At 40.3% G+C, this 27,578-nt stretch overlaps 1 protein-coding gene across 1 annotated transcript in view; it reads left to right on the forward strand.

The window, feature by feature from the left end:
- Positions 1 to 15,954, forward strand: part of XPR1 (xenotropic and polytropic retrovirus receptor 1) — a 223,716-nt gene extending 207,762 nt beyond the window's left edge. The window contains exons 14-15 of the mRNA XM_003130352.6: positions 6,973 to 7,194; positions 10,198 to 15,954. Coding sequence (XP_003130400.5) covers positions 6,973 to 7,194; positions 10,198 to 10,258 — 283 coding nt within the window. The 3' untranslated portion in view covers positions 10,259 to 15,954. The remainder of the gene's footprint in view (positions 1 to 6,972; positions 7,195 to 10,197) is intronic.

A 27,578-nucleotide genomic window follows, 5' to 3' on the forward strand; every position in this document is an offset into this window, starting at 1 on the left:
AGGTCACAGATGCAGCTCAGATCCGGTGTTGCTGTGACTGTGGCGTAGGCCGCAGCTGCAGCTCCGTTTGACCCCTAGCCCCAGAACTTTCATATGCTGCAGGTGAGGCCATTAAAAAAAAAAAAAAAAAAAGGAATTGGGCTCCATTGGAAGGTCATGAGTAGAAACACAGAGGTAAAAGTCTTAGAAATTACAATTAAAATCTTTTTGAGAAAATCATTTTTTACAATATAGCAGGCTGGGTTATTCAGCCCAACCTTCTTAGTGGAAACAATAAAAATGCCAGATCAAACGTTTCAAAATCTTCCTTTAAAAAAAAAAAAACTTCCTAAAAACATCAAGATCTGACAAGATAGCCCAAACTCTAAGTGAAAGCAGGTACCCCCAAGATAAGCAGAACACTAAGGCTCGTTTTGCCCTAAGGAAATTTGCCACACTTAGAGACTTTGAGATACATTTGTGATAGCCAATTGAAATTTGTATGTGCCTAATAATATAGCTTGAAAATATGCAAAGCAATGAAAAGAAAAAAAATGAAAAAATCTGAAAAGCAAATAAAAAATAAAAGCATGAAAAAAATAAAAAGCAAGTTAAAAATTAGTTTTTATTAAAAAAATAAAAATATTTGTAAAATAAAAATTGAGAAAAGAAAATATGTAAAGTAAAAGTTGACATTGCTAAAAAGTAGAAGTAGATGAATGTACAGTTTTCAAGGAGGATTTTAACATGCTTTTCTCAGTAATAAACAAGTAGTCAGTTGACCAACTTAATCTAATTGACATGTAGAGGACTATACAACTTCTAAATACAAATGCTTTTAAATACATGTAGGACATTTACCAAAAGTAACTGTATACTGCACTATAAAGGAAGTCTTAAGAAATTTCAGAAGCATGAAATCACAAAAAGATTTTGAAAATTCCAAAGTGTTTCGATATTAAGTAGCACATGTCTAAATAACCCCATGGGTTGAAGTTGAAATTGCAATGAAATTTTTAAATAATTTGAATAGAACAAAATTGAAAATGTGACCAAGGAGTTCCCGTCGTGGTGCAGTGGTTAACGAATCCGACTAGGAACCATGAGGTTGCGGGTTCGGTCCCTGCCCTTGCTCAGTGGGTTAACGATCCGGCGTTGCCGTGAGCTGTGGTGTAGGTTGCAGACGCGGCTCGGATCCCGCGTTGCTGTGGCTCTGGCGTAGGCCAGTGGCTACAGCTCCAATTCGACCCCTAGCCTGGGAACCTCCATATGCCGAGGGAGCGGCCCAAGAAATAGCAACAACAACAACAACAAAAAAAAAAAAAGACAAAAAATAAATAAATAATAAATAAATTTAAAAAAAAAAAATGTGACCAAAAAAAAAAAAAAGGTCAAATGTAGCTAAAGCCATAATGTATAGCCTAAATGTATAAATTAGAAAAGTGTACAGCTCCAAAAATTAGAAAATAGTTTAAATAGCAAGTCAAACCTCCAAAAAGTAGAAGGAAATATAAAGAACAAATTAATGGAATAGAAAACAGACATATAATAGAAAATTAACAAGCCACAATTATTTAAAAAGACTAATAAAATTGAAAAAAAAGACAAAAGACTAATAAAATTGATTAAATATCTATACAGTACTGATAAAGAAAAAAATGAAAGAGGGTATAAATTATAAATATAAAAAATCCTAAAGACAGGTGGTTTTTTTTTTTGCTTTTTTAGGGCCACACCCGTGGCACATGGAGGTTCCCATGCTAGGGGTTGAATCAGAGTTACAGCTGCTGGCCTATACCACAGCCACAACAATGCAGGATCCAAGCCGTGCCTGCGACCTACACCACCGCTCAAGGCAATGCCGACCCAGTGAGCAAAGCCACAGATCAAACCCGCATCCTCATGGATACTTGGATTTGTTTCCACTCGCAACAACGGTAACTCCCCTTAAAGACAGTTTTTAAGAGTAAGAACAATATTGTGAGCAACTATGCTCCAAGAAATTTAGAAATTTAAATGAAATCAACAGGGAGTTCCCATTGTGGCTCAGCAGGTTATGTACCCGAATAGTATCCATGAGATGCAGTTCGATCCCTAGCCTTGCTCAGTGGGTTAGGAATCCAGCACTGCTATGAGCTGTGGTGTAGATTGCAGACATGGCTTGGATCCCGTGTTGCTGTGGCTGTAGTGTAGGCCAGCAGCTGCAGCTCCAGTTCAACCCCTAGCCTGGGAACTTCCATATGCTGCAGGTGCAGCCCTAAAAAGAAAGCTAAAAAAAATTAATGAAATGAACAAATTCCTCAAAAAGCACTGTTTACCAAAGCCAATAAAAAAGAAATAGAAAAATCTGACAGGCTTATATTAGTATAGAAATTAAATCCATATTAAAGTCCTTCCCACAAAGAAAACTGCAGGCCTAGGAAATTCTTCCACCTATACGAGAGGGAAATATTACCAGTTTTACACAAAATTTTAGGGAAACAAAACAATAAAAGGAGCACTTCCCAGTTCAGTATAACTTTCATCTCTGAACCTACAGGAACATTCCATGAAAGAACAAGTTGTCTCAGGTACAGAAATGCAACAATCCTGAAACAAAATATTAGCTAATGGGAGTTCTCGTCATGGCTCAGTGGTTAACAAATCCAACTAAGAACCATGAGGTTGTGGGTTTGATCCCTGGCCTCACTTAGTGGGTTAAGGATCTAGTGTTGCCGTGAGCTGTGGTGTAGGTAGCAGACGTGACTTGGATCCTGTGTTGCTATGGCTGTGGTATAGGCCAGCGGCTACAGCTCCGATTAGACCCCTAGTCTGGGAACCTCCATATGCCATGGGTGCAGCCCTAGAAAAGACAAAAAAAAGAAAAAAGAAATAGCTAATGAATCCAACAATGTATAAAAAGGATAATATATCACAACCAAGTTAGGGTCATTCTCAGAATGTAAAATGTAATATTCAAAAATCATTTAACATTTAAAAATCAATCTGTTTAACTCACCACATTAAGGAATAAAGATGAAAGCAACCTTCAACATATGTAGAAAATGCTATTGAGAAAAGTCAATACCTATTTATGAAAAAAAAGAACACTACAAAAATCATAAACATATCATATTTATGGTAAAACAAACAAAAAAAACACCATAAGTTCTCCCTTTAGATCAAGAATGAAATAAGTGGGGAGTTCCTTTCAAGGCTCAAGCAAAAACAAATCTGACTAGAATCCTGAGGACACAAGTTCAATCCCTGGCCTCGCTCAGTGGGTTAAGTATCTGGTGTTGCAGTGAGCTGTGGTATCGGTCACAGATGCAGCTCGGATCTGGTGTTGCTGCAGCTATGGCATAAGCCAGTGGCTACAGCTCCAATTCAACCCCTAGCCTGGGAACCTCCATATGCCATGGGTGTGGCCTTTAAAAGACACACACACACACACACACACACACACACAAAGAACGAGGTAAGTATGCCTACTATCACCACTTCTATTTAACATCATACTGCAAGTATAGCTTGTGCAAGGGGGTGGGGGGCAGGGGTAGTGTAAAGATTGGAAAGGAAGAAATAAATTATAATCATTCTTCGATGACATAATTGCATGTGCAGAAAATTCAAAAGATTTTCCAGATCAGCTATTAAAATGAATGTAGCTTTGTTCCTGATTATAAGGTTAATATAAATTAATATTCTAAAAAACAGAAACAACTAGAAAATTAAATTTTTAGGAGTTCCCGTCGTGGCGCAGTGGTTAACGAATCCGACTAGGAACCATGAGGTTGCGGGTTTGGTCCCTGCCCTTGCTCAGTGGGTTAACGATCTGGCGTTGCCGTGAGCTGTGGTGAAGGTTGCAGACGCGGCTCGGATCCCGCGTTGCTGTGGCTCTGGCGTAGGCCGGTGGCTACAGCTCCGATTCAACCCCTAGCCTGGGAACCTCCATATGCCGCGGGAGCGGCCCAAGAAATAGCAACAACAACAAAAGACAAAAAGACAAAAAAATAAATAAATAAATAAATAAATTTTTTAAAAATACCGTTTTGAATAGCACCAGAATATATCAAATACCTAAAGGAATAAATTTAATAGATGATGTATGTGTGTGAAAATTGACAAGCCAGTTCTGTAAATTATATGGGAACAGTAAGGATAAAGAATATCCAAGACTATCCTGAAAAGAACAAAGTTAAAGCCTCTGTCAGAACCTATTATATAACCACTGTAATTAAGACAGTATCTGGTATTGGTGAAACAATAGGTAAATAGTCCACTGCAGCAGAATAGGGGGTCCAGAACAAATCCACACATACATTGACACTACTTGATTTATGACAAAGGTGGCTAAGTAACAGTGGGGAAAAAGAGGTTTCTTTGTTTTTTTAATAAATGATACTGAGTCAACTGGGGAAAAAATGAATCTCAACTCTTACTGCATAGTATATGCAAAATCAATTCCAGGTGGATTGCAGAGCTAACTCTGAAAAGTAAATCAATAAACTCTCTAGAAAATAACATAGGAGGGGATCATAAAGGCAGCATTGGTGTATGGTAATTTTTTTATTTCTTGTTTCTGAGTGGAAAGTACACAGTGTGATTACTTTATAATAGTTACTAAAGCTGCATACTTACGGTTTACACAGTTCTAGATATCTATGTTTTACTTCGGTTAAAATGCTTAATTTTTTTTAGAAAGCATCCCAAAAGAAAGGATTATCTTCAAAGAAATGGCTGGTAGATTGACAGCTGACTTCTCAATGGCAACAATGAGAGTCAGAAGTCATTAAAATGGTATCTTCAGTGTGCTGAACAGAAACAACTGCCTGTTTAGAACTCTTTACTCAGTGAAAATATCTTTTACAAATGAAGATGAAATAAAGATATTTTCAGGCAGATGTATATCCTCTGAGTCAGGATGGGCACATTGATCATGATGACGTGATAAAATTGATTGAATCTGGAAACAGTATACTTGTTGGTATCAGTGCTCCCTCCAAACCATCTGTCTCCCCTCCTTGGCTTCTTCACTTTCTCAGATGTCTAAAATTCTAGTTTAAAAAAAGGTAGCTCAATTACTTTTTTAACTCTTGATTTTTTCTTTTTAAAAATTATTTGCTTAAAAATAGAATCAGATACTCTGTCACCCACTTAAAGCGAAAGCAAAAACCCTCCTTTGAGTCTTCTTTCTTCCTCCAGCTACTGCCCATTTCTTGCTCTCCTTTACACCAAAACTCTCCGAGATGTCTATACTTGCTGTCTCTGCTCTTACTCATTCCCCATTCTCCCTTTAATTCAAGTTTTTTTCCCCAGTACTCAAGATAAATTGTTTATTAATATTCAATAATATTAATAATAGCAGCAGCAAACACATATTTTCTGCTCTGTACCTATGCACTATTCTAAGCCCTTTGTATATATTAACTTACTGAATTCTCACAACAGTCTTGTAAGGTGTAGATACTGTTACTATCTCATTTTACTGATGAAGCATAGGTTAAGTAAATCATCCAAGGTTATTACACCTAGTAGTAAGTGGCAGAACCATGATTTGAATCTAGACAGTCTCCTAGAATCTATGCTTTTACATCATACTACCTCTTTATTCTCTTTATCTAAATCAAGAGTTTTATTTTAGATAAAGAGGTTAGTTCCCTGTAGTTATCTTACTTTTGCCTCTTAGCAAAGCACTTTCTTCACTTGATTTCTCAGAAACTATACTTTTCTGTCTCACTGTCTGTTCCTTTCAACTCATTTACTGGCTCTTCTTCCTCTTCCCAAAGTGTAAATAAATATTGAAGAGCTCCAGGGTATAATCTCTTTACTCTTCTCTCTGCTTATATTATTCCTAAGCCCATGACTTGAAATACTGTTCTTAACTGCTGTCAGCAGTCCTAGACCCTCTCTTGAACTGCCAACTCCTGTTCATCTAGCTACTAAATTTTCTTCTTGGATATCTGATGGCTCTGGTCTAACAGGAACAACCCAGATCTCTAGTAAATGGTGTTACCATTCACTGAGAACAAAAACCTGAGACACTCACATCCCATGTCTGTAAGTCCTGTCAGCTCCATCTTCATAAATAAGTCCTAGTCTGTCTGCTTCCCACATTTCTGTTATCCCCACCTGAATCTAAGTCTTCTGAACTTAGATGATGTCTTTCTTTAACTACTAAAGCAGCTTCTAATTGGTCTCTTACAGCTATTCTTTCCTCCCTTTGATCTGTTCACAGTGCAGCAGATACAGTGATCCTTTAAAACAAATCCCATCATTCCCCAGCTCAGAACTCTTCTTGTTTTCTATTGCAGTTAAAATCTAACCTCTTTATTATGGTTTATAAGGCCATCTGTGGGTCAGGCCCTTTTCTTTACCTTTCCATCTTCATCTCCTGCCATTTTAACCTTCCCGTTACTCCAACCCCACGGACCGTATTGCTGTTGTTTTAACACACCAAAGTCCTGTCCAACTTGGGACCTTTTGTACTTGTTATTTCCTCTGCCTAGGACACTTTTCTTTAGGATTTTTACATGGCTTGCTTCCTTGCATCATTCAGGTTTCTGCTAGATTCCATCTCTTTAGAGAAGCATGTTCTCTACCCTTGCAATGCTATATTTTCTTTAGGGCACTTACCACTAGCTAATCGTTTACTTGCTTATTATCTGTCTCTATGACTAGAAATTACACCTGTATAGACAGAGGCTTTGTCTTTCTCATTCAGTGCCCATTCCTGCCATATTGTAGGCATTCAATAAATATTTGTTCAATGAAGCAAAAGAATGAGTACTCTGAAACTGCATTCTATGAGTCTCTTTCCTTTGCCTACTCCATTCTTGTCCCCTTCCCCCATCACCACATCGTCTTTTTTCTATTTTATTTTAATATAATTAAATTTAATTGCTTTTTCTGTTTCCATAAGTGGAAACTTGATATATTGGGAAGTTTACAGATGATGGTCATAGAATGTTCAAATTTTATAAGTGATTTGCCTACTCTACCCATTTTGCCAAGGCGATTTGTGTGGAACTTCTTCCGCCTGGAGAATGAACATCTGAATAACTGTGGTGAATTCCGTGCTGTGCGGGACATCTCTGTGGCCCCTCTGAATGCCGATGATCAGACACTCCTAGAGCAGATGATGGACCAGGATGATGGGGTACGAAACCGCCAGAAGAATCGGCCATGGAAGTACAGCCAGAGTATATCCCTGCGCCGTCCTCGCCTTGCTTCTCAGTATGTATGACTTCTACCTCTGTGAGCTGAATTCCCTTCAGGTTTTAGTACTGGGTAGCACTTAAGCTAAGAAGCTATCAGGTTGAACCAGGTGAAATTGCTACAAAACCCAGCAATAATAGCACTTTTATGTGATTCAACCTATAGTATGTCTTAAGAATACATAGGGTAAAATGCCATTAATATGTTAATTAATGCGTTAATTAATGCTTACTAATTATGGCATTGAAGGTACACTGGGGAAATTTTGTTACAGAATAATTTACTTGACTCTTCAGTATGTTTTGTATAAAAATCATTTTCAAGTTATAAACTTTAGGAATCCTGGCTCTGCTGCTTGCCATCTATGTCACAGCCAAATCACTTAATTTTTCTGTATCATCCCTCATTTGTAAGTTGGGATTAATATGGTCCCTGCTCATAGGGTGGCTACTAAGTAGATTAAATTTGTTATGACATGCGATTTAGACCAGTTTCCTCACAGAAAAAGCTCAATAAGTTTAAGCTATTATTATTTTTACTTTCTTACTAAATACCTTCAACAGTATTTTTATCAGTCATTGACTTTGTATGTTCCTAAAAGTAACACTAAATATAGGATATATTGTGGCTCCATTTGAAACTTAAAGACAGTAGATATCACAGTGGATTGGATTGAAGGAGACGTAGGTTGGGCATGAGCAGTTTTCTAAAGGATAAGGGAGTGTTTGAATAGGCTAGAGACACAATAGAGACTTAAAGGTGGAAACAATGGGCCAAAAGAAAAGCCATGTGGCCAAAACTGGAGTAAGAAAATTTAGCTGAATAGGTGAAGTATGATTGTAAAAGGCTGAAAAGTACAGCCTTGATACTATAGGCAGGAAGGAGTTACAGAGAATTTTTTTCATAGATTGACATTATAAAAAAAAAAGTAATATTTTCATAAGTTTTAATAGCACTGTGCAACATACATTGAGAAAAGGAAAATGGAAGGCCAGAAGATCAGCTGAAAGACCACTGCACTACTCTCTACTCTTTTTTTCTTTTTTTTGCATGGTCGTACCTGTGGTATGCAGAAGTTCCCATGCTGGGATCAAATTGGAGCTGCAGCTAAGGCCTACTGAGCAAGGTCAGGGATCGAACCCGCATCCTCATTGATATTAGCTGGTTTCTTAATCCACTGAGCCACTGTGCACAACTCTTTAAGTATGGAACATTGAGGACTTGGATTAGGATGCTCATAATAGGACTAAAAAGAACGTGAGGAGATGTTTTTGAGGAAGAAAAAAAATAGGAGGAGGTAATAACCCACAGGGGAGCAGAGTAAAAATTGCTGAGCTTTCGCTAGAATTAGGAAGTTCTCTGAAGAGAAGGTAGAGAAAAAAAGAAGCAGAGCAGGAGTTCTCGTCGTGGTGCAGTGGAAACAAATCTGATTAGGAACCATGAAGTTGCGGATTCAATCCCTGGCCTTGCTCAGTGGGTTAAGGCTCCGGCGTTGCCTTGAGCTGTGGTGTAGGTCGCAGACATGGCTTGGATCTGGCATTGCTGTGGCTCTGGCGTAGGCCAGCAGCAATGTCTACGATTAGACCCCTAGCCTGGCAACCTCCATATGCCATGGGTGTGGCCCTAAAAAAGACAAAAGACAAAAAAAAAAGAAAAGCAGAGCAAGGAACTGAGTCAGAATAAACACGGACAAGAAGAAAAAAGAACAAACAAAAGGGGCAGGGAAAGAATGGTCAGGGGGGTCAGTAGGAAGAACATCAAAACAAAGCATTATATACTCTTAGAGCAGGAAGCGGAATTTGAAGAAGCCAGAGTCAATAAGGTAAGTGCCACAAGGGGCTGGAAGACAGTGCTGTAGGCGGTTGTCTCATTGAGCTCCTAAATTTGAAAGTCTAATCCTTGTTAGTTACCAGCAGAGGGCAGGCTAAACATACACTCTTTCTGCTTCAGAAACAAGGAAGCTTTTTGGCACTAGATCTTTGTTTTAAATTTTAGGTTTTCAGTGGAAAAACACTGGGATACTAGATTGTCACCAGAGGAAGATGTTTAGAACAATGGAGCAGTTTATGTGCAACAGAGAAAGCAGGGAATCTAAAATAAGATCTGAGGTTGAGTACTGACTTAGTGACTCATGCAACCTTTAGCACATCCTTAACCTCTTCAATATCAGTTTCCACCTCTGTCAAGTAATAATAATACCTATTTAACCTCATGACTTGCAGAATATTTTAACATTATCTAATTCCATTTCTCATCCAGTGCAGGAATCTCTTCTATAGCATCCTGAATAGTTGGTCATCTTATGCTGATTGACAGTCATCAGTGATGGTGAAGTTTATAACCATGTACAAGGCACCTGATTTTATTGTTGGATAGTTATTGTGGTGAATAGCTTATGTTAGGTTGAATTATGTTTCACTATAATTCAACCAGTTGATCCTTTTTTGGCTTTCTAACTTATAACTTAGCTTTGTCTCTCTTCTGTGGCCGACTTTGTCAAGTGTTCAAAGACAACTGTCATGTCTCTCCTTAGGTCTTATCATTTGCTGGCCAGCTCACCTGGTTTTTCATGTGCATTTCAAATGACATTTCTATCATCTTTATTTTTGTTTTACTGATACTTTTTATATCCATTTTCTTACTTGATATTCATACTATCTTCATGAGGTAAAAGTAGTATTACGTGAAATAGGTATCATTATTCCTTCTTTCCAGAGATGAAAGTTGGCACTCCAAGTTAAAGAGATCCATCATAAAATCCAAGTCCCTCCACTGCACATGATCTGCCATTGTTCTTGTTTCCTTCATCTGGTTGCAATCCAGTTTCTTAGTTTTTCCAGTAATACCTGAAATTGAATGTGAAACTCCAGAAAGAGTCCATCTGGTATAGTATATAGTGCCTGTGTGTAGTTAGGATGTATTTTTAATGAAAGTAAGGTTGGAAATGTACCTGATACTTTTGAGTGTGTTTGTATTTTAGTAATGAACTAAGGGTTTTTTTTTCCCTCTTATTACCACTAGATCCAAGGCTCGTGACACTAAGGTATTGATAGAAGACACAGATGATGAAGCTAACACTTGAATCTCTGAAGTCTAGGTTAACATCCTTGGTTTTCCTACTCTACAATTCTTTCTCGACCAATGCAACCTCTAGTACCTTTCCAGCCGAAAACAGGAGAAGACATATAACACATTTTCCGAGCTCTTCCAGATCGGATCCTATGGACTCCAAACAAGCTCACTGTGTTTCTTTTCATTTCTTCTGGTTTAATTTTCATTTTCTACTTTTAAAACAAATATTTACTTCATTTTGCCAATCAGAGGACATTTTAAGGAACAAAAACATTGTATCTTATGGATTGTTTACAATCACAAGGACACAGATACCTATCAGGATGAAGAACAGGCATTGCAAGGACCCTCTGATGGGACGGTACCGAGATACCTCGGCTTCCGCTTGGCCCGGTTTTGACTGGTTGAAACCGGACATTGGTTTTTAAATTTTTTGTCAGTTTATGTGGAGAATTTTTTCCTTTCTTTCATACCCAGCGCAAAAGCACTGGCGCACTTGCAGGGAAAGTGCAACTTAGAGCAGTACCTTCATTCACGAAGCTACTTTTTAATTTGATGTAACTTTTCTTATTTTGGGGAGGGTTGCTGGGTGGGTGGGAAATATGATGTAATTGTTACATACTGTTTTCTCATTATTTATGAAACTTAACCATAAGAGAACGATATAACTCCTGTACAATGAAGGTGATAACAGTGGAAAAAGACAGGGGAAACTAATGTTGGACAGCATTTATGAGGGTTTAGTCCACAATACCTCTTTCATGAGACAACGTGCACCAGTTTGACTTTTTCCTTTCTTTTTAATTTTAAGCCAAAGTTTAATTACTATTTTTTTAAGTTGCTGCTGCTTTAGAATCCCGAGCATGTCTCTCATAACAAAGTAATCACACACTTCCATGCAACTGGTTGAAGTTTATTTAAGAGATCTGATACCGTTTGGTTTTTTTTCTTTTTTTTTTTTTTTTTAAGAACAGATGTGGAATACATTTGCCCATATTCAAACCATGACAACTGAAGTTATACATTATTAAGCTTCAGCATGTAGGATGATTGAAGTACAGCCTTTATCAACTCTGAATTAGAAGGCAGTTATTTCAGACAGTTATTTATTATATCCTCGTTGGATAGTTTTTCTTCCAGGCTTACTTACTTTAGCCAGAATTTGATCAAATTAAAAGTCTGTCTTGGGAAGACTTGCTCTTGAGAGCATAGAACAAATCTTTCACATTACAGTGATAGAACAGACCTTGGCGGCCATTTCTCCCAGCAGTTTTAAAGAATAAGCATTGGATTTCATACCCTCCTATGACAGTAAAACAGCTTTTAAAAACTTGTGGGCCTAAACTTGATTATACACAAAAAAAGTATATTTCTTAGAAAATTCAGACTATCATGGTCTGTACGCAGTGCTCATTTTCACTTGTCTTAACTTTTTTCCTATACCCTACATCATCCAGATAAGCCCCCAAACCATAAGGAATTTTACTTTCTTGAAGGTGATTGGCATTAAATTAAGCATCATCACTTACTTAGTATTAAAAACATACGGTTACTGCCTCTGAATATACCCTTTTGTCATCAGCTCTTCTCCCATGCATCACAAATGTTTACTCATCCCTGTCATAATTCCAGTAGATTAATTAAAGTTGTTACTACCAAAATTCTACCAATTAACTGACAAATTGTTTCTTTTTAAAAGAGATTTTTTCATCTTTATTCTGACAAGCCTCCAAAATTTGTTCCCTTCCTGAATGGATATATTTTTTTCTAAAAAATCATTCAACTTTGTGACCTTTATTCCTTTTTTTTGTTTGTTTTGCCAAGTATGTTCCTTGGCCCAGAACTGAAGAAGTTTAGTTATTTGGGGGGGGGGGGTTGTTTGTTTTGTTTTGTTTTAGTTTAAATAAATCATTTATAATAATCAGTGGTAACAATTTAGGGGCCCTTAATAGATTAAAGGTTGCATTATTTATACTTGGGATTTTTTTTTCTAACTCTTCTCATTTTTGTACTTTAAAACTATGGGGGAAATATCACTGGTCTGTCAAGAAATAGCAGTAATTATTACTAAGTTATGTAGATAAGTCCAGTGGACCAGTCATTTCTTGTACAAATAAAAATTGGTGGTACTAATGTGTATCCAGAGCCATTTGAATTGTCAGCTTCATTCTCTATTAGTAAACCTATATAATGACACACACAAAATCTTACAATTGACTTCTGGTATTTGAATTCCCCAGTGTTTTTACTTCAGCGTATCCTATGACCTATTTAGTCTTTCTTCAACTGTTAGGATTCTTGGCCCCAATCAGTATTATTTTTTCATAGATGATACAGTGTTAGAATGTATTCCTTTTCCTATGTTTGTCTATTAGCATAGTCTGTTCAAGAGTGATAGGCTCTTATGTAACTTTCAGCTTACTATGACAGATAGTCAAATCTGTGTTTAAACACAGCAATTTCATGTTCCTCCTAAAGCTGTAAAGAGAAAAGAGGGCTTTTTCTCAAGAGGAAACAGTTTGGAGACAGAATATATTAAGTTTTTTCCTCCAAAAAAGACCATGTGCTTTTTTCTGTCCTACCTTTGATATGCCCCAGCCATTGTGAATGCTCTAAAATTTTATTAGGGCCTCCTGTACACTGAAACTCTCAGTAGTACTCTTAGGAAATGAATATCAGAGTAATTTTAAAGGAGCAGCAATTTAACCAAAGGTAAAACTTCATTTTAGGTTTAGAAATACTAGCTTTATTTTGAGAATCACTCATTTTATGAAATCAGTTAAAATACTCCCCAAATAAAGGAAAAACAAGTATAATTAAAAATAAAATTCCTTTTTCATTTTATGGTAGGTAGTGTGGAGTACATTGATGTATGTAGAGAAAGTAAAAGACAAAAGTGGTTTATTTTCTGTGGACAAATATGTACCTATTATCAAGGCTGACTGTGCCATTAAAATGGAATAATTGAGAATTTCATACCATGCAGACAATAAAATGATAAGCATTAAGTCATCGTTAATTAGGTTATGATGGTTATTTTTAAAATTGGAAAGAAGTTGAAAACCTATGTGCAACTTTCTTTTCCAGCATCAGCCATTTTTCTGAAGGCTGCTTAACTTCAGATTCAGAAGCAATGATGTGAGAGGAGAGTGCAAGTCACCTTAGCAGTAACCCGTAGGGAACCTTAAAGCAGGAAAATGGGACCCAGTCCTTGGGATTTATGGCATCCCAGTATTCTCAACATGAGAGTTCTAAGATTTTAACCAAGATTTTACCAGAAGTAACTTGTTGGCATATGGCATCCTTCCACCGTGGTTTGGCCAAAGCACACTCGTGATAACTGGAGAAAGCAGTTCATCCCTTCTTAACAGGTGAACGAAGGCAAGTTAAGAATAGAAAAGAGTAGCCTGTTAATGAGAGGTACAGGCATCAGATTAGCAGAAATTTAGTTGAAGAAAAATGAATTTTTTATGAAGATAGCAGAGAAGAGCAAGAGGATGTTGGCCTTGGCAGCAGAGCAGAGCAGTTAGGAAAGTATGTGAGCTTGATGGCATGGAGGCGACGACGCCTTGCTGCCTCTCCGTGGTTATGCTGCTGAGAGAGACCTGCCTTTGTTTTCCTACCCTCTTTCTCCACTACTTTGCATTATTCAGGAAATAGTTCTTTTTACCCAAATGCAATTTTCTAAGCAATGACTAGAAAAATTCTTAGTCTAAGGAAAATAGTTTAGAAAATAACTCTACTCATGGCATTATTTTATTCAGAAACTTGGGATTCTCTGATTGCACTTTATTTGGTGAACAAACTTTAGATGATTTAATAGTTTGCATGAAATTTGTCTGGCTCTTTTTTAAAAAATAAGTACTTCTTGCTATACAATGTATTGAAATTTTAAAAAATTAAGGTAGCTTCTCCAACTGAAAAAATTATATTGAATCTGTGGCTTTCTCAGCTACAAAATCACCATATTTTTATCAACTCTTAATTTTGAAAAGCCAATAACAGATAAGATCTATGTCACTAGGTGAAGACAATAAAAGTTCTAAAAGTTCTAATAGAACTTCAGGAGAAGTTAGGTAAAGAAGAGTAAGTCAGCTTAATTCATTTTCTTTTTATGATGCATCTAAATTTTATTTCTTGCTTTTGATGATCAGCTGAAGAGAGGGAAGTTAAAGAGATTTTATCAGTTCCTTAAACATTCATTTCTACACTGTATTTTCAGTCTATACAGTGTCAGCATAGTGGTAATGTGGGATAGAGTTGATAACATTAGAACATAAGTTTGTGCTGGTCAGTGCTACAGACCAATAATTTAACCAGCATTAAGCCACAGTCTATTCATCAAATATGAAAAAGTAAAAGCATTTCATTAGATTTGGAAGAGCTTAATTTAAGCATTATAAGAAGTTTGCCTAGGAATGTAGAGGAGCCTGCCAGTGGGTATGGCTCATAATGCCTTTTTGGTATGAATTGGCAAGACTCCAATATTGAGTTGCCCCTTAAAAGCAACTTTCCAGAATATATTTGCTTATTATTACGGAAGGGAAAGTCAGAGGAACAAGATGAGAGTTTCTCCCGAAATGAATCATTACACTGATCTTCTACAACATGCTTCCTTGTAGCAGACCTTTGGTTTATTTTATTATTAAATCAAAGCCACCTTCATTTCAGGTTTTGTTTTTTTTTTTTTTTTTTTTATGGTGCCATCAACCTAAGGAGGACAATCAAATAACCAATTGTTTGCCTTGGATTCGGTGTGTCTGCTAATTACACAGTCTCATCTTGTATACCTTCAAACCAGTTACTTGACTCAACTTCCACCATATTACCTTAGTACTTCCTGTGCCCTTTCCTCTGTGCCACCGCAAATCAGAGGAAAGACTATCAGAAAGATGTGGACTTCTAAGAAAGAGCAAGGATTCCATCTCACTGTTCCTTTACCATTATCTCTGAAGTCCCTACCCACACTTCCCCAGTTGTTCTATAGCAACACCAGCATGGGGGGAATAGGGAGAGGTTGTGGGGAATCCTGAAAGAGCAACTGGTCGTGACATTGTTATTCTTTGGAACTGTAAAGTAAAATTGTGAGCCACTCACATTTGCAAAAAGAGCAGAACTCTTAAGCTTTATCACATTGTAAAGATTAATTTCTTGCAATTTTACAGATTAGCACAGAAGCTTGTATCAATGGAGAGTATTTAGGAGGGCAATAGGGTGTGAAATGTACCTGTCTTTTGGAACCCTCTCCCTCTGCTCATGTTTCCCTCGCCCCTACAACCACATTGTGTTGGTCAAATGATACTACACTATGAAACCCTGAGTTGTCGAAAGTAACTATGGAATGTGATTAGTCCTCTGTGGATGTTTCCCTCTTTTTTCTCCCTTGCGTTCTTTCTTAATTTCTCCACTCTGCTAAATGGAAAAGGTGACGTCAAAGAATTGATGCTTGCTTGGACTCACGTTGTATCTGTGACTATGCTATTAGCTGTCTCCTTTTTCCTTCTTATATGGGTAGAATTCTTATGAAGTGTGGAGTTCCCTTCTTGATAAGTAGGTTAAATGCACAATGTGGTACTGTTTTATAGTTTCTAGATGGTTGTATAAAGCAAAAAGTTAATGTGGTTCTGTGTTTTTAAAAGAAAATAAGTGATTGGTTACAAAACTCTGTCCTTTTTTCATTATTACAAGCTCTCTGTTTTCCAACAATTTCCTGGCTCCTTTATCACTGGTGAATGTTTTGTGTGACTGTGTGTTTTTCTCTCTGGGTTTCTTAGATCCTCAACATAATTCCACTTAGGATTAACTGGTATAAGGGTATTGAGCAAATAGACTTAAAAGTATGAACTTTTTTTTTAACTCTTTTACTAAGTTAAAAAAATCTTAAGTGGCCTTTTTTCTTAAGGAAATATATGAAGTGTGACCCAAAAGCAATGGGATTGATGCAACAGGTCTTTTTTTAACTCACCCGAAGAATCTCAATTATCAGGTGAAATGATCTGTTCAGTTGTATCTTAGAGAGCTGGACACCTGTTAATCACCCATGTCCACCATACCCTGTGTAGGGACACAGAACTTTCTATGGAATTCCTGGATTAACGAGTTATTACGCCTTATATGTGTCTAGGAAAAATTATAGAAGGAACCGACTCTAGTTTGTATATACTCAAAATGGAAAGAGAAAAATATTTTACTGACAAAGCCATAAAAGCCTTTTCATTCTATTTTAATAACGCAAGTTCTATTCTGACTATATTTCTGTCTAGGCTAAACCAGAATGTGATAGTACGCAGTTTCCAGGTTAAAGTCAAGATAAGCTGTGAATATATATGTACCACTGGATGCTCAACACCCCTTCCTATAACCTGATGGTAATAAATGTTCAACATTTGTATGCCTATAGGTGTGTGTGTGTGTGTGTATACACACATACATATATACATACATATGTATATATACTAGAGTATTTTACATTTTCCAAACGTACAGCATCTCAGATATGTGGGTTAACAAGTCACTCATCTCGGTTTGTAAATGAAGAGACAAGAGACCTGGAGCAGCTGGGTCTACAATCCCAGGTGGGTCAAGGAGGCTGCTCTTTTTATCCATCTTAGTCATATCCAGAATCCTTGGACTTTGTTAAGTGACCTCTACCTTTATATGAGTAATTTTTATTTATTCTTAGTTTATGAGAATAATAATGATTAATTTCACACTTGCTCATTCATTTCTTTTTCTCTTTTCCCATATTTTCCTAAGGGAATTATGGGATTTTTGAATTTTTAAAAAATTAACTTAGTATGTCTTGAGTTCTTATCTTGTGCTAGGCATTACTTTAGTACTTAATTTCAGCTGAAATTGGTTTCATTATCATTATAGTTCTATGGAGACAAGCAGGGAAATATGATAAAATTATTTCTAAACTACTTAACTGAAACCACTGCCAAGAAAGCAGACTGTCCTGTTACTAGGTTATCAGCACCCCAGGATAAGCTGAATTTTCTATCTCAAATTAGATAGTCTTCTTCACTCTTTCCCACATAGACATCAAAGTCTATTATCCTGTTTTTCTTAAGTCATCCTTTAAAAAATAAAAGTATTAGGAAGTCCCCTTGTGGCACAGTGGGTTAAGGATCCAGCGTTGCCACAGCTATGGCACAGGTCACAAGTGTAGTACATGTTCAACCCCTGGCTCAGGAACTTCCATATGCCATGGGTGCAGCCAGTGGGGTGGGGGGAGTGTTAATTAGAACTATAGAGATTGATTTCTTCAGAACTTTCCATTACCAAAAAACTGTATAATTCTTGCTTTGAAATGTCTTATCTGAATGGATGTACTTTTTTTTTTTTTTAACCACTGGGAGCAGTTTTCACACAGAAAAATTTAAATGATACCACCAAGTAACAAATTGGCATCAAAGTTCAACAAATGTTTACCTTTATAAAATGAAGTTTTCCCCAAATATTAATGTATTTTATATTGACTGCATAGCCAAATGAGAACAAGGATGATAAAGCACTCAGCCTTTCTCCAACTAGGAGAGCCCTCTGGCTTCTTTTCTGCATAAGTGAATAGAATAACCAAAGTCAAATGATTTTTGGCTGTAGATTTGCTATGCTCCTCTATTTTCTCACGGTAAGTTTCTAGGGTGAGAAAAAACCAAGTGACTCTAGACATAGGCAAGAGAATCAAGGAAAAGCATATTAATGATATGAACTCCCAAATTCCTTGCCACTTTGCTAAATTTCAGAATTGCTGTATCTGTGGTTTCTCAAACACTTTCTTCTGATTAGAAAAGCTAATAAAATTTAAAATTTCAGTTAACCAGGGCTCCTGTAACTCTTCTTTAAAGAAGAATCAAAGATAGTTTAGAAACATTAGTTTGCCACAGTTGTCAACTGTTGAACTTAGAGTTTTTTCGTGCAATTCCATAGATTATTTAGAAAAATGGAAGCCTCTCCCTGGCAGCCTTCATCAAAAGACCTTCTGGATAGAGTGTATACCCTGCTACCAGCTATGGTCGTGTCCACGAGGATAGAGTTGATTTCCTTCCGTGTCAATGCCCCAGTCTTGACCAGTCTGGAGCTCTTGTAGTAATACACTTAAGGGGAGAAGAGACGTTCTTTTTCCAAACGTGCTTTGTTGTCACCAGAAGTCACGCAAAATCGTATCTACTGAAGTGTGTCGAATGTCTAGCAGATAGCAGAGGCTTATTAAACAGTTGTTAAATGGAAAAGTAACTTCTACAGCCTATTAGTAGATGAGCTACTAAGTACATGTAGGAGGTCACTGGCTTTTTTAATTGATTGCTGCCGAGGCTGTGCCTCTTAGGACTCTTACTTACTGGCAGACTGGTCAGTGTCCTCACTTTGATCCTGTGTTGAATCAGGTCATGTGAAAACTTGACTCATGCTCCCTCACTGGTAATTAGATCGGTCTTCATCCTGTGGACTTTCTATTCTTCCTCATGGAGAGCAGACCGGGTCCCTCAAGGACAGAGCAGTCACTGCCGACTCACTGCCCACCAAGACAAGGCCCATCTCACATCAGTGTGTATTGTGTAGTGTTAGCTCCATTTGCAGAGGAGAAAACCACAGTGTTGAGTGACTGGCTGTGGGCACAGTAATTTCAACCAGGGATTAGGACTCAGAGCTGGCTGGCTTAGTAGCCCACCTGCTCCCTATTCCTTAAAGGAAAAAGAAAGAAATGGGTCGGGAGGGGAATGTCCTGCCTGGCAGCCAAAACTAGAAAGTGGCTTGTGACTTACTGCTTCTTTCAAAAGCTACGGCTGATTCGATCAGAACATGACCATTTTAAAGAAAATCAAAGAACAGCCTTCTCTCTCCCACAAGACACACACACACAACTACAGATTCCTCAGCAAGCTGGGTCCCCCTGATTGCTGCTGAGAATTTGTCTAACCCTCCAGGGAAGAAGGCTCTTGGGAATGTTTAACTAGTAACAACAAATGAGCTCCCTAATTGACTGCTTTCCATGGGATCCTCTCCCTGGAGCCAGGCACCTTCCTTCCCTCCTGTCCCTTCTTTCCAATGTTTTTAAGGTTTCATCCGTGGTGAATTGGGATGGTATACCCGAGAAGGCATGCACTTGCAGTGTATCAGGCATTGAAGGCGTAGAGAGGAGAGGGTGCCTACACAGCAATGAGATTGGCTGGCTATTGCTAAGTGCCACTGATGGCTCCAGGAGGATCGTGAACAGCAGAGGACAAGTACCAGGCAATTGAAAGCCAGATGTGGAACCAGAGGACTTCTTTGTTTGCATACAAAGAGGCTCTTATCTCCTACGGTGGGAGGGAAGAGGAAGGACCAAGATGAGGACTTAACAGAGTAGCAGACCTACAAAGGCAGGTCTGTTATGCTCCATCAGGGCTCCTGTTGGGAAAACCTGACACATGAGATGCGACATCTGGTTGGATCCTTCCCAAAGATTTTTGACTCCTCAAACCCCTGGGAACAGTCTGAGCCTAGGGACATACCTCACCATAATCCTCACTAGCCTTCCCTCTTCCCATTCCATGATTCCACAGGGGCTGGAGGAGACCCTGAGGGTGCTTGAAGAAAGGAGCCAGAATATAAGATCGAATAGAAAAGAATTTTTGGCTTGGAAGTGCTCTCAAAGATACAGAATTTAACTCCCTAGCAAGGATTCCAGGAGTCAGTACAAACTTGCTACCACCATGGCTTCTAGAAACATGGGAAAAGTGGTAGTCCATAATGAGCAAAGTTGAAGTTCCAGAATGTCTATTGCAGGCAGTGAAGGCACAAGCTGAAAGGCTCAGGGAAGTGGGCCTGCTGGATGCACTATGGCTGGAAGACCAAGAGGACATACAGTTAGGGACAAATATTATAAGGAATGTAATGGGCAGAGGTACAGCAGGATCACTGCAAGTTCAGAGGTGACTCTCTTCTATAAAGACACCGTTACAGAGCCATGCGGGCTGATAGCAGTAAGGATGATAGGACTCCAGGTGGCAGCACAAACCCATCCAAAGCTGATCATAATTGCTGCGAAGACTGGGAAGCTCAGACAGAGTGGCAGCCAAGGTCAGAATCACCGAGTTATGAGAATCTTTACTGGAATAGTGTTCCTAAAGAAAAAAATAGATGGACTGTTACCCAACTTTTATGCCTCAGCTTACTAGCAGAAGAAATCAAAGATGATCCACCAGGAAGCTGAGGGCAGTTGCCCAATGAAAAGTCGTTCTCCCTTGCCCAATTTCTGAATCTGAGTCAATTTTCAAACCCAAAACTATTGACAGAAGTGGCTGGGTCCATCAGAGGAAAAACACTGCAATATCATGGCATGTATACGCAGTAATGATTCCCCCATATCTTCCCCACAGGCTATTTACTCGGGTAACTAGGCACTAAGGAACAGGGAATACCCAGAAATTTTGAACAAGGTTGGACCGAAGCCCTAAATGATGCTCAAAACCTGATTCATCATGGCCCCATGTTAGGGTGAGTCCTATGGGGGCCAAATAATAAATGTAGTCCTGACCAAAGTCCCCTTTACAAAGATCCCCAGCACACATGGTCCCACCAAGTGGTCAATTACCCAGCCCTCGAATATGTAATTGTGATGACCTATTTGGCAACTGGCCTAACCTCCCACCTTGCATCCTCAGACTGCAAAATAAGAGCTATCGTATTGGGAAAGGCCAAATGAAGCCTCTGAAATTAACCCTTCCACCTAGGCACAAATAAATAAATGTAAAGTCATATTGTGAGGTGAGAGGGGAATCGAGATTATTGCCTCATTCTAGCCTCTGCTCCTCCTCTCCATCCTTGTTTATTTGACCGAGCTGGTGCCTGAAGAAACTAGATGGGTTGGGAAGGGTCACTATAGACCATCACAAGCTCAATCAAATACAACCACAATCACAGGCACAGTGCCAGCTGTGGTATCTTCATTAAACCAACTCAATATCACCTCAAGGACATGGTATACAGCTGTGGGTTGTGACGAATGCACTTTTTTCCAAAAAAAAACACAGGACTAGAAAAAATTCATCTTCTGAGAAAAATGACCATGTACATTAAGGATTTTTTTTCCAAGACCATGTTAAGTTCAAAGAGATCTGGACCAGCTGGACATTCGCAGGATGACATTATATTGATTGGAGCAAGAGGTGGCTAGCATACTGGAGACCTTTACAAGAGATGTGTTCTAGAGGGTGTGGAGACTCCCACACCTGTGACATTTTCAGGACTCAGTAATTAGGTCCAATAACCAGGGCATTGATAACCGTCTAGAAGTTGTTGAGTCAGCATATTCTACACCTCAGAGATACTGCTCTGACTCATGTACCAGGTGACATGCAAGCAATTCTGCTACTTGGACCATATGATGTGACAGACCCTATGGGGTTGGAAGTAAAGGTGGTGGGGAAAGGTACCCCGTGGAATTTGTGGCTCCAGTGAGAGAATCACAATGCAACTCCCCAGGCTCTGGAGCAAGACCATGCCATCTGCAGTGAAGAATTATATGCCTTTGAAAAACAGGTTCTAACCTGCCAGTGGGCCCTGGTAGAGAAAGAATGAGTCAGATGGGTGGAAGTGGTACTTCCAGGATTGAGCACAAGAGTGCTGGAGGACACAAGCAAGCTGCATGAACAGCTAACCCAGACAAACCTGTTGTCTACCTGAGATCACCCCAGAGCGCCTCCCTCAGGCCATGCCCATGGCTGTATGGGCATTTTATAAGAGCAACCGAAAGAGGAGAAAAAAAATCTGAGCTTGTTGCATGGATGGGTCAGGACCACATATCTTTTTTTGTTTTGGGGGGTTTTTTGTTTTGTTTTGGTTTTTTGTTTGTTTGTTTAGCTTTTTAGGGCCACACCTGAGGCATATGGAATTTCCCAGGCTAGGGATTGAATCGGAGCCACAGCTGCCAGCCTACGCCACAGCACAGCAACGCCAGATCCGAGCCGCATTTGCATCCTACACCACAGCTCACAGCAATGCCAGATCCTTAACCCACTGAGCGGGGTCAGGGATCGAACTTGCAACCTCACGGTTCCTAGTCAGATTGTTTCTGCTGCACCACAAAGGGAACTCCAACGCCATATATTTTGAAAAACCATAACGAAGGAAAATCCTCCCAAGGGCCAGAGCTTTGAGTAGTGTACTGGTCATCCATTTGGTGTAGAAAAGAGAAGGGACCCAGAGTTAGTCTAAATAGTGGTACGTGCCTGGCCAGCTGATTAAGAAAAACAGAAAGATCAGGGATAAAGAGTCTGGGGTAGAGGTACTTGGGTGGATTTAGTGGAGGTGAGCATGAAGTGGGAAAATCTCTGTACCACATGTTAACATCCCCAGAGAGTATCTACCTTTGATACTAAACAACCAAGTAGATGGCTCAGTCCACTGACCTCAGCAAGCCTCTGTCATCAGCCACTCCAGTGCTAACACGGCAGAAGCATGAACCAAGTGGCTGTGGGGGCAAAGAGGGAGGCTCTTTATGGGCCAGCAGTGTGGACTATCACTCAGGATGATATCTGCCCCCAAAGTCATCCGCCTGAAATAGAACCCCCAATATGGCACCACACTGGTTGGTCTTCCTCAAGAGACAAATCAGCCGGTTGGTAGCAAGCCGACCTCATTAGGCCCTTTCCATCTGTTCTTCACTCTCAGAGGAATAGATTCATATTTAGGCTGTGAGTTTGCCTTTCCTGACAACAGGGTCTTGACCAGCACAACTATCTGAAGGCTTACAGAGTATTTGATCCACTGGTACGGAATTCCATGTAATATCACCTAAGGCCAGAGGACTAATTTTTACAGCATGGGAGGTGTGAGAGTGAGCCCATGGCCATGGAATCCACCACCTAGAAGCTGCCAGCTTGCAAGACCCCTGGCGTGTATCCTGAAGACACAGCTACAATGCCAAGTCAGAGGCAGTACTCTGTGTGGATGGGTGTCATCTTTCAGGATTCTGTATGTGCATTGAATGAAAAGCCTGTATGCAGTACTGTGCCCACCAAGGGCACACAGGGTCTGAGAACCAAGGTGTGGAAGAAGGAATAGACCCACTTAGCATCACACTTATTAATCCACTTTCTGCTTTGTCCTCCTAACTCTGAGGTCTGCAGGACTGGAGGTCCTGGTCCCACTGAATTATGAGCTAGGGCACTTCGGGCTTCCTCTGTCCAGGCCCTAGCAAGCAAAAAGAGCAGTCATCAGTCGGTAGAATAATTGATCCTGATCATCAGGAAGAGAGGGCTGCTATTCCACAGCGGGCGCAGGGAGGAATATGTTTGGCATCCAGGGATAGAAAAAAAACCTGTTTCAGTGAACCCTGTGTCGTGTATAGCCTACCCTTCTGGATTCGCAGATTCTAGTCCTTTTCCTCATCCATCTTCAAACGGTTTTTCAACTCTTTGTAAGTTGTACGTAATTACACGTAAATTCTTTCTTGTCTGGTAGTGATTTTAGTTGACTTTCTTCCCACTATAGAAAAAAGTTTTGTCTCTGCTTGCAATTCATCCCAACATTTCGTTATGCCATACCTGTTCGTTTGGGCTTTTATGCCTTTTCTAAACTTTGTATATATACACACATACATATCTCATTCATCTTTATATCTGTTTAAGAGTCATGATTTTGTCTTTTTTCTGAAAAGAAAATTATGTTTTAATGCCAGTGACTTGGGCACTCTTGATACTCCTTTGCCCACGTGTCACTGTAAATGGAGAAAGACACAAACCTCAGCCCAAGGGCATGGTGACCAGAGCTCAGATGCCCTGAGGGTGGTAAGGTCTGGGCCGTACCACCAGACAAGACTCTGAAGCCGGAAGAGCTGATAACAGATGATGCAAAGCATCTAGAATGAATGGGTGTCAATAATGGCCCAGGGGCCAACCATATCCGTGGGGGTGGCTCGTCCTACTAACCGCCCTCTTCTGAGTTTCCTCTCAGGAAGAATCACCACTGGAGGAACTACTGTCTGAACCTGTGTAGAAAAGTGTGCCAAATGGGACAGAGGGTGGACCAAGATGGACACAGAAGAGCATGATCCAGATCTCTGTCCCTGGAAGGACTTGCCTCACAGGTGTGGGAGCACAGGTATGGGGGCTGCTGGGAGCCGTGTCTCTGGCTCCCAGCCTGCCCAGGCTCTGCCTCAGTGGCCGACAGTTACCCAGCCCCAGACCATGCCCTTTGTGGGGCAATCCATGTCCAGCGACTAGACCACCTCAATTGGAGTGACTGTACTGTGTACGGATCATAGAAGATCTCAGCCGTCTTGTCCGAACAGGTGACAGTTCTGAGAGGCAGTATCACTCCAGGGTCCCATGCCAGGTTGGTCAAGGATTTATCAGCCGGTCTCTGAGGGTCAACTCCTTCCTCCACCCATCCTGCTTCTCCCTTTAATTTCACAGGGGCAGATCCCTAACCCACTCTATACTTCATATTCCCTCTCAGTGCCTTCTTCTGTGGAACCTACCCTGTGAGGCTGGTCCCCTTGCTTCTAATCCATCTTCCCTCTGCAATTCAGAACTTTTAAATACACACCCAACCATGTCATTCCATCAGAAACTCAAAGTCATGGAGTTCCTGTTGTGGCTCAGTGGAAATGAATCCAACTAGGAACCATGAGGTTGTGGGTTTGATCCCTGGCCTCAATCAGTGGGTTAAGGATCCGGCGTTGCTGTGAGCTGTGGTGTAGTTCACAGATGTGGCTCAGATCTGGCATTGCTGTGGCTCTGGCATAAGCTGGCAGCTATAGATCCAATTCGACCCCTAGTCTGGGAACCTCCATGGGAACCTCATATGCCGCAAATGCAGCCCTAAAAACCAAAAGAGCAACTCAGAGTCATCAGGGACTTCTCAGATCAGGGTATTTGTTCCCTTAGACATGCAGGAGATGTGAAAAGCCAAAAATTACTCTCTTCTGTAATTTTAAATATTACCTACAATCTGTCTCTATTGTAGGACACGAGGCCCTTCAGAATCCGACCGTTGTCTGCTAGTCCCTCACCCTCAACCCCCTCCATCCTTGGAAGGGTAGCCCCAGGAAGGCGTACCTCCCAGCCTCCACCTCTGGGGCTGATTCTCCACAGAATCTCCCCGCCTGCCCTTCCCCTGTGCAGAAGGGCCAGCAAGCACTGCTCTTCGCTCTCTCTTTCAGGAAGATTAACGTGCCCCCATTCTCACATTCCGACCCCATCTCTGTTAGGTCTGGTCACTTGTGGTCTCTATCCCTATCCCAAAATTTCACCCTTTCGAGCGGTTCTTGAGGGAAAGGACATCTTCCAACCACAATGCCTGGTTTGCACTAAGAAATATTAGCTGAATAAATGAATTGAATAAATTTGGCCAAAGACAATTTTTTGGAATATGAATGTCAATAGCAGCCTTATTCATAATTGCAAAAAACTAGGAACAGCCAAATGTCATCAACAGACGAGTAGATAAACAAATTGGGTAAACTGTCTCAGTCTGCTAGGGCTACCATAACAGAATGCCACACGCTGGGTAGCTTAGATAACAGAACTCTATTTCTCATTGTCCTGGAAGCTGGTAACACAGATCAGTAGATTTGGTTTTTCTGGAAGCCTATCTGCTTAGCTTGCACATGGCTGCCTTCTCACTGTGTCCACACATGGCCCTTTCTCTGTGGACACACCAAAAAATAATTTTAAAAGAGGGCATAGAAATGCCTTTCACAGAGGTATAACATGAACATGTGTCATGAGTTCCCATCATGGCTCAGTGGTTAATGAATCCGACTAGGAACCATGAGGTTGCGGGTTCAATCCCTGGCCTCGCTCAGTGGGTGAAGGATCCAGCATTGCCATAAGCTGTGGCAGCTTGGACCCGAGTTGCTGTGGCTCTGGTGCAGGCCAGTGGCTACAGCTCTGATTGGACCCCTAGCCTGGGAACCTCTGTATGCCACATGGGTGCGGCCCTAGAAAAGACCAAAAAAAAAGTGTCAGATTTCATTTAAGTCATTAATTAATGAGAATCAATACAATGTTCCAACTTGTTCAAAAGAGAATCTAAAACACAAATATATACATATTTGAAATGCTGAGAAAAGTTTATAAATAAATGCAAAATCAGCAAAACTGGTCAATATTCATGGATCAATTCCACCAAATGCAATTGGCATTTCTATGGACAAAAATCATTTGCATTACTATCAGTTTTTCTACAACTTGGATAACGGCAGAGTAGCTCAGATAACCTGAAAGGGTGCACGAGGCAGAACATCCAATAATGGTTTTGGTCCATTTCAATGTTTTTCACAGTTTCCCCTACATTTTAATTAATGGCTAATGACCCCAAATGATATATGTCATTTGACATAATTAGATACACACACACATACACTCTAGGAAAAAATCCTTTTCCACTTGGGCAGTTAGCTACAGCCAGTGGCCAGTTCAGGTCCTGGGGCAGATGGAATCCTTCTCAGTTCTCTTGTTTCCTCTAAATCTTCACAGAAATGGTCCAATTCTTAGTAAGAGATATTACTAGCACCATCACTGTCAGCAAGAGAAAGTGTCTTAGATGCTCCATGCGGAAGAATTTTAAAAGCTAAGCACCTTTTTGTGATGTACAGGGCCCTATCAACCATAATTTCACCACGGCTCTCCTGGGGGCAGAGACAAGTCCCCAGGGCCCAGCTCCCAGGGCTGCTACAGACAGGGAGCTGGACTTGCAGGAGAGACACTGGTGCAGAGGCCCAAGGCGGGGAGACAGGGTGGGAGACTAGAGAGGTGATTCTGGGTGAACTGCATCTTGGGGGAGAAAGTAAACAGCCATGAACCATGCAGAGTGCCTTTCCAGATGGGGCTGCTTGTGAAGGGCCGATGGGGAGCCCAATGGGGCAGGACTTTGCTCATGAAAATCAGAGCTTTCAAGGGCTTGCAAAGCCCCAAACATGGGCACTTCTAGAAGGCTTTCTAGGAAAGTCAGAGAGTCTGCTTTGGCCTGATCCTGAACCCACTGGCCACGTGAGGATTCTTCTGTCCTCACCTCAGTCAAGGGAGCATCTCACACCCTGACTTAGCAAGCTCTGGAAAGGGACACTGTCACAGCTGCTGCTTCACGCAGTGAACACACTTCTGCACACCACTCCTGGGGTCCCCACCCCAGGGCTCTTTGGGGGGCACCTTCCCTTTGAACACCCTAACCTCCCCCACAGCCCATCCACCCCCTTCTTTCTCCACCACGGCTCTTCTAATCTGGTTTTGGACCCAACCTCTTGAAAAAGGAGCGCCTTACCATTTTGTTACCAGCGGATCCTTGATTACTGCTATGGACCTTAAGTGTGTAAAGATTTTGTTCATCAGCCCTATTTATTG

Source organism: Sus scrofa, chromosome 9 (genome assembly GCF_000003025.6).
Source record: "Sus scrofa isolate TJ Tabasco breed Duroc chromosome 9, Sscrofa11.1, whole genome shotgun sequence".
Taxonomy (NCBI): Eukaryota; Metazoa; Chordata; class Mammalia; order Artiodactyla; family Suidae; genus Sus; species Sus scrofa.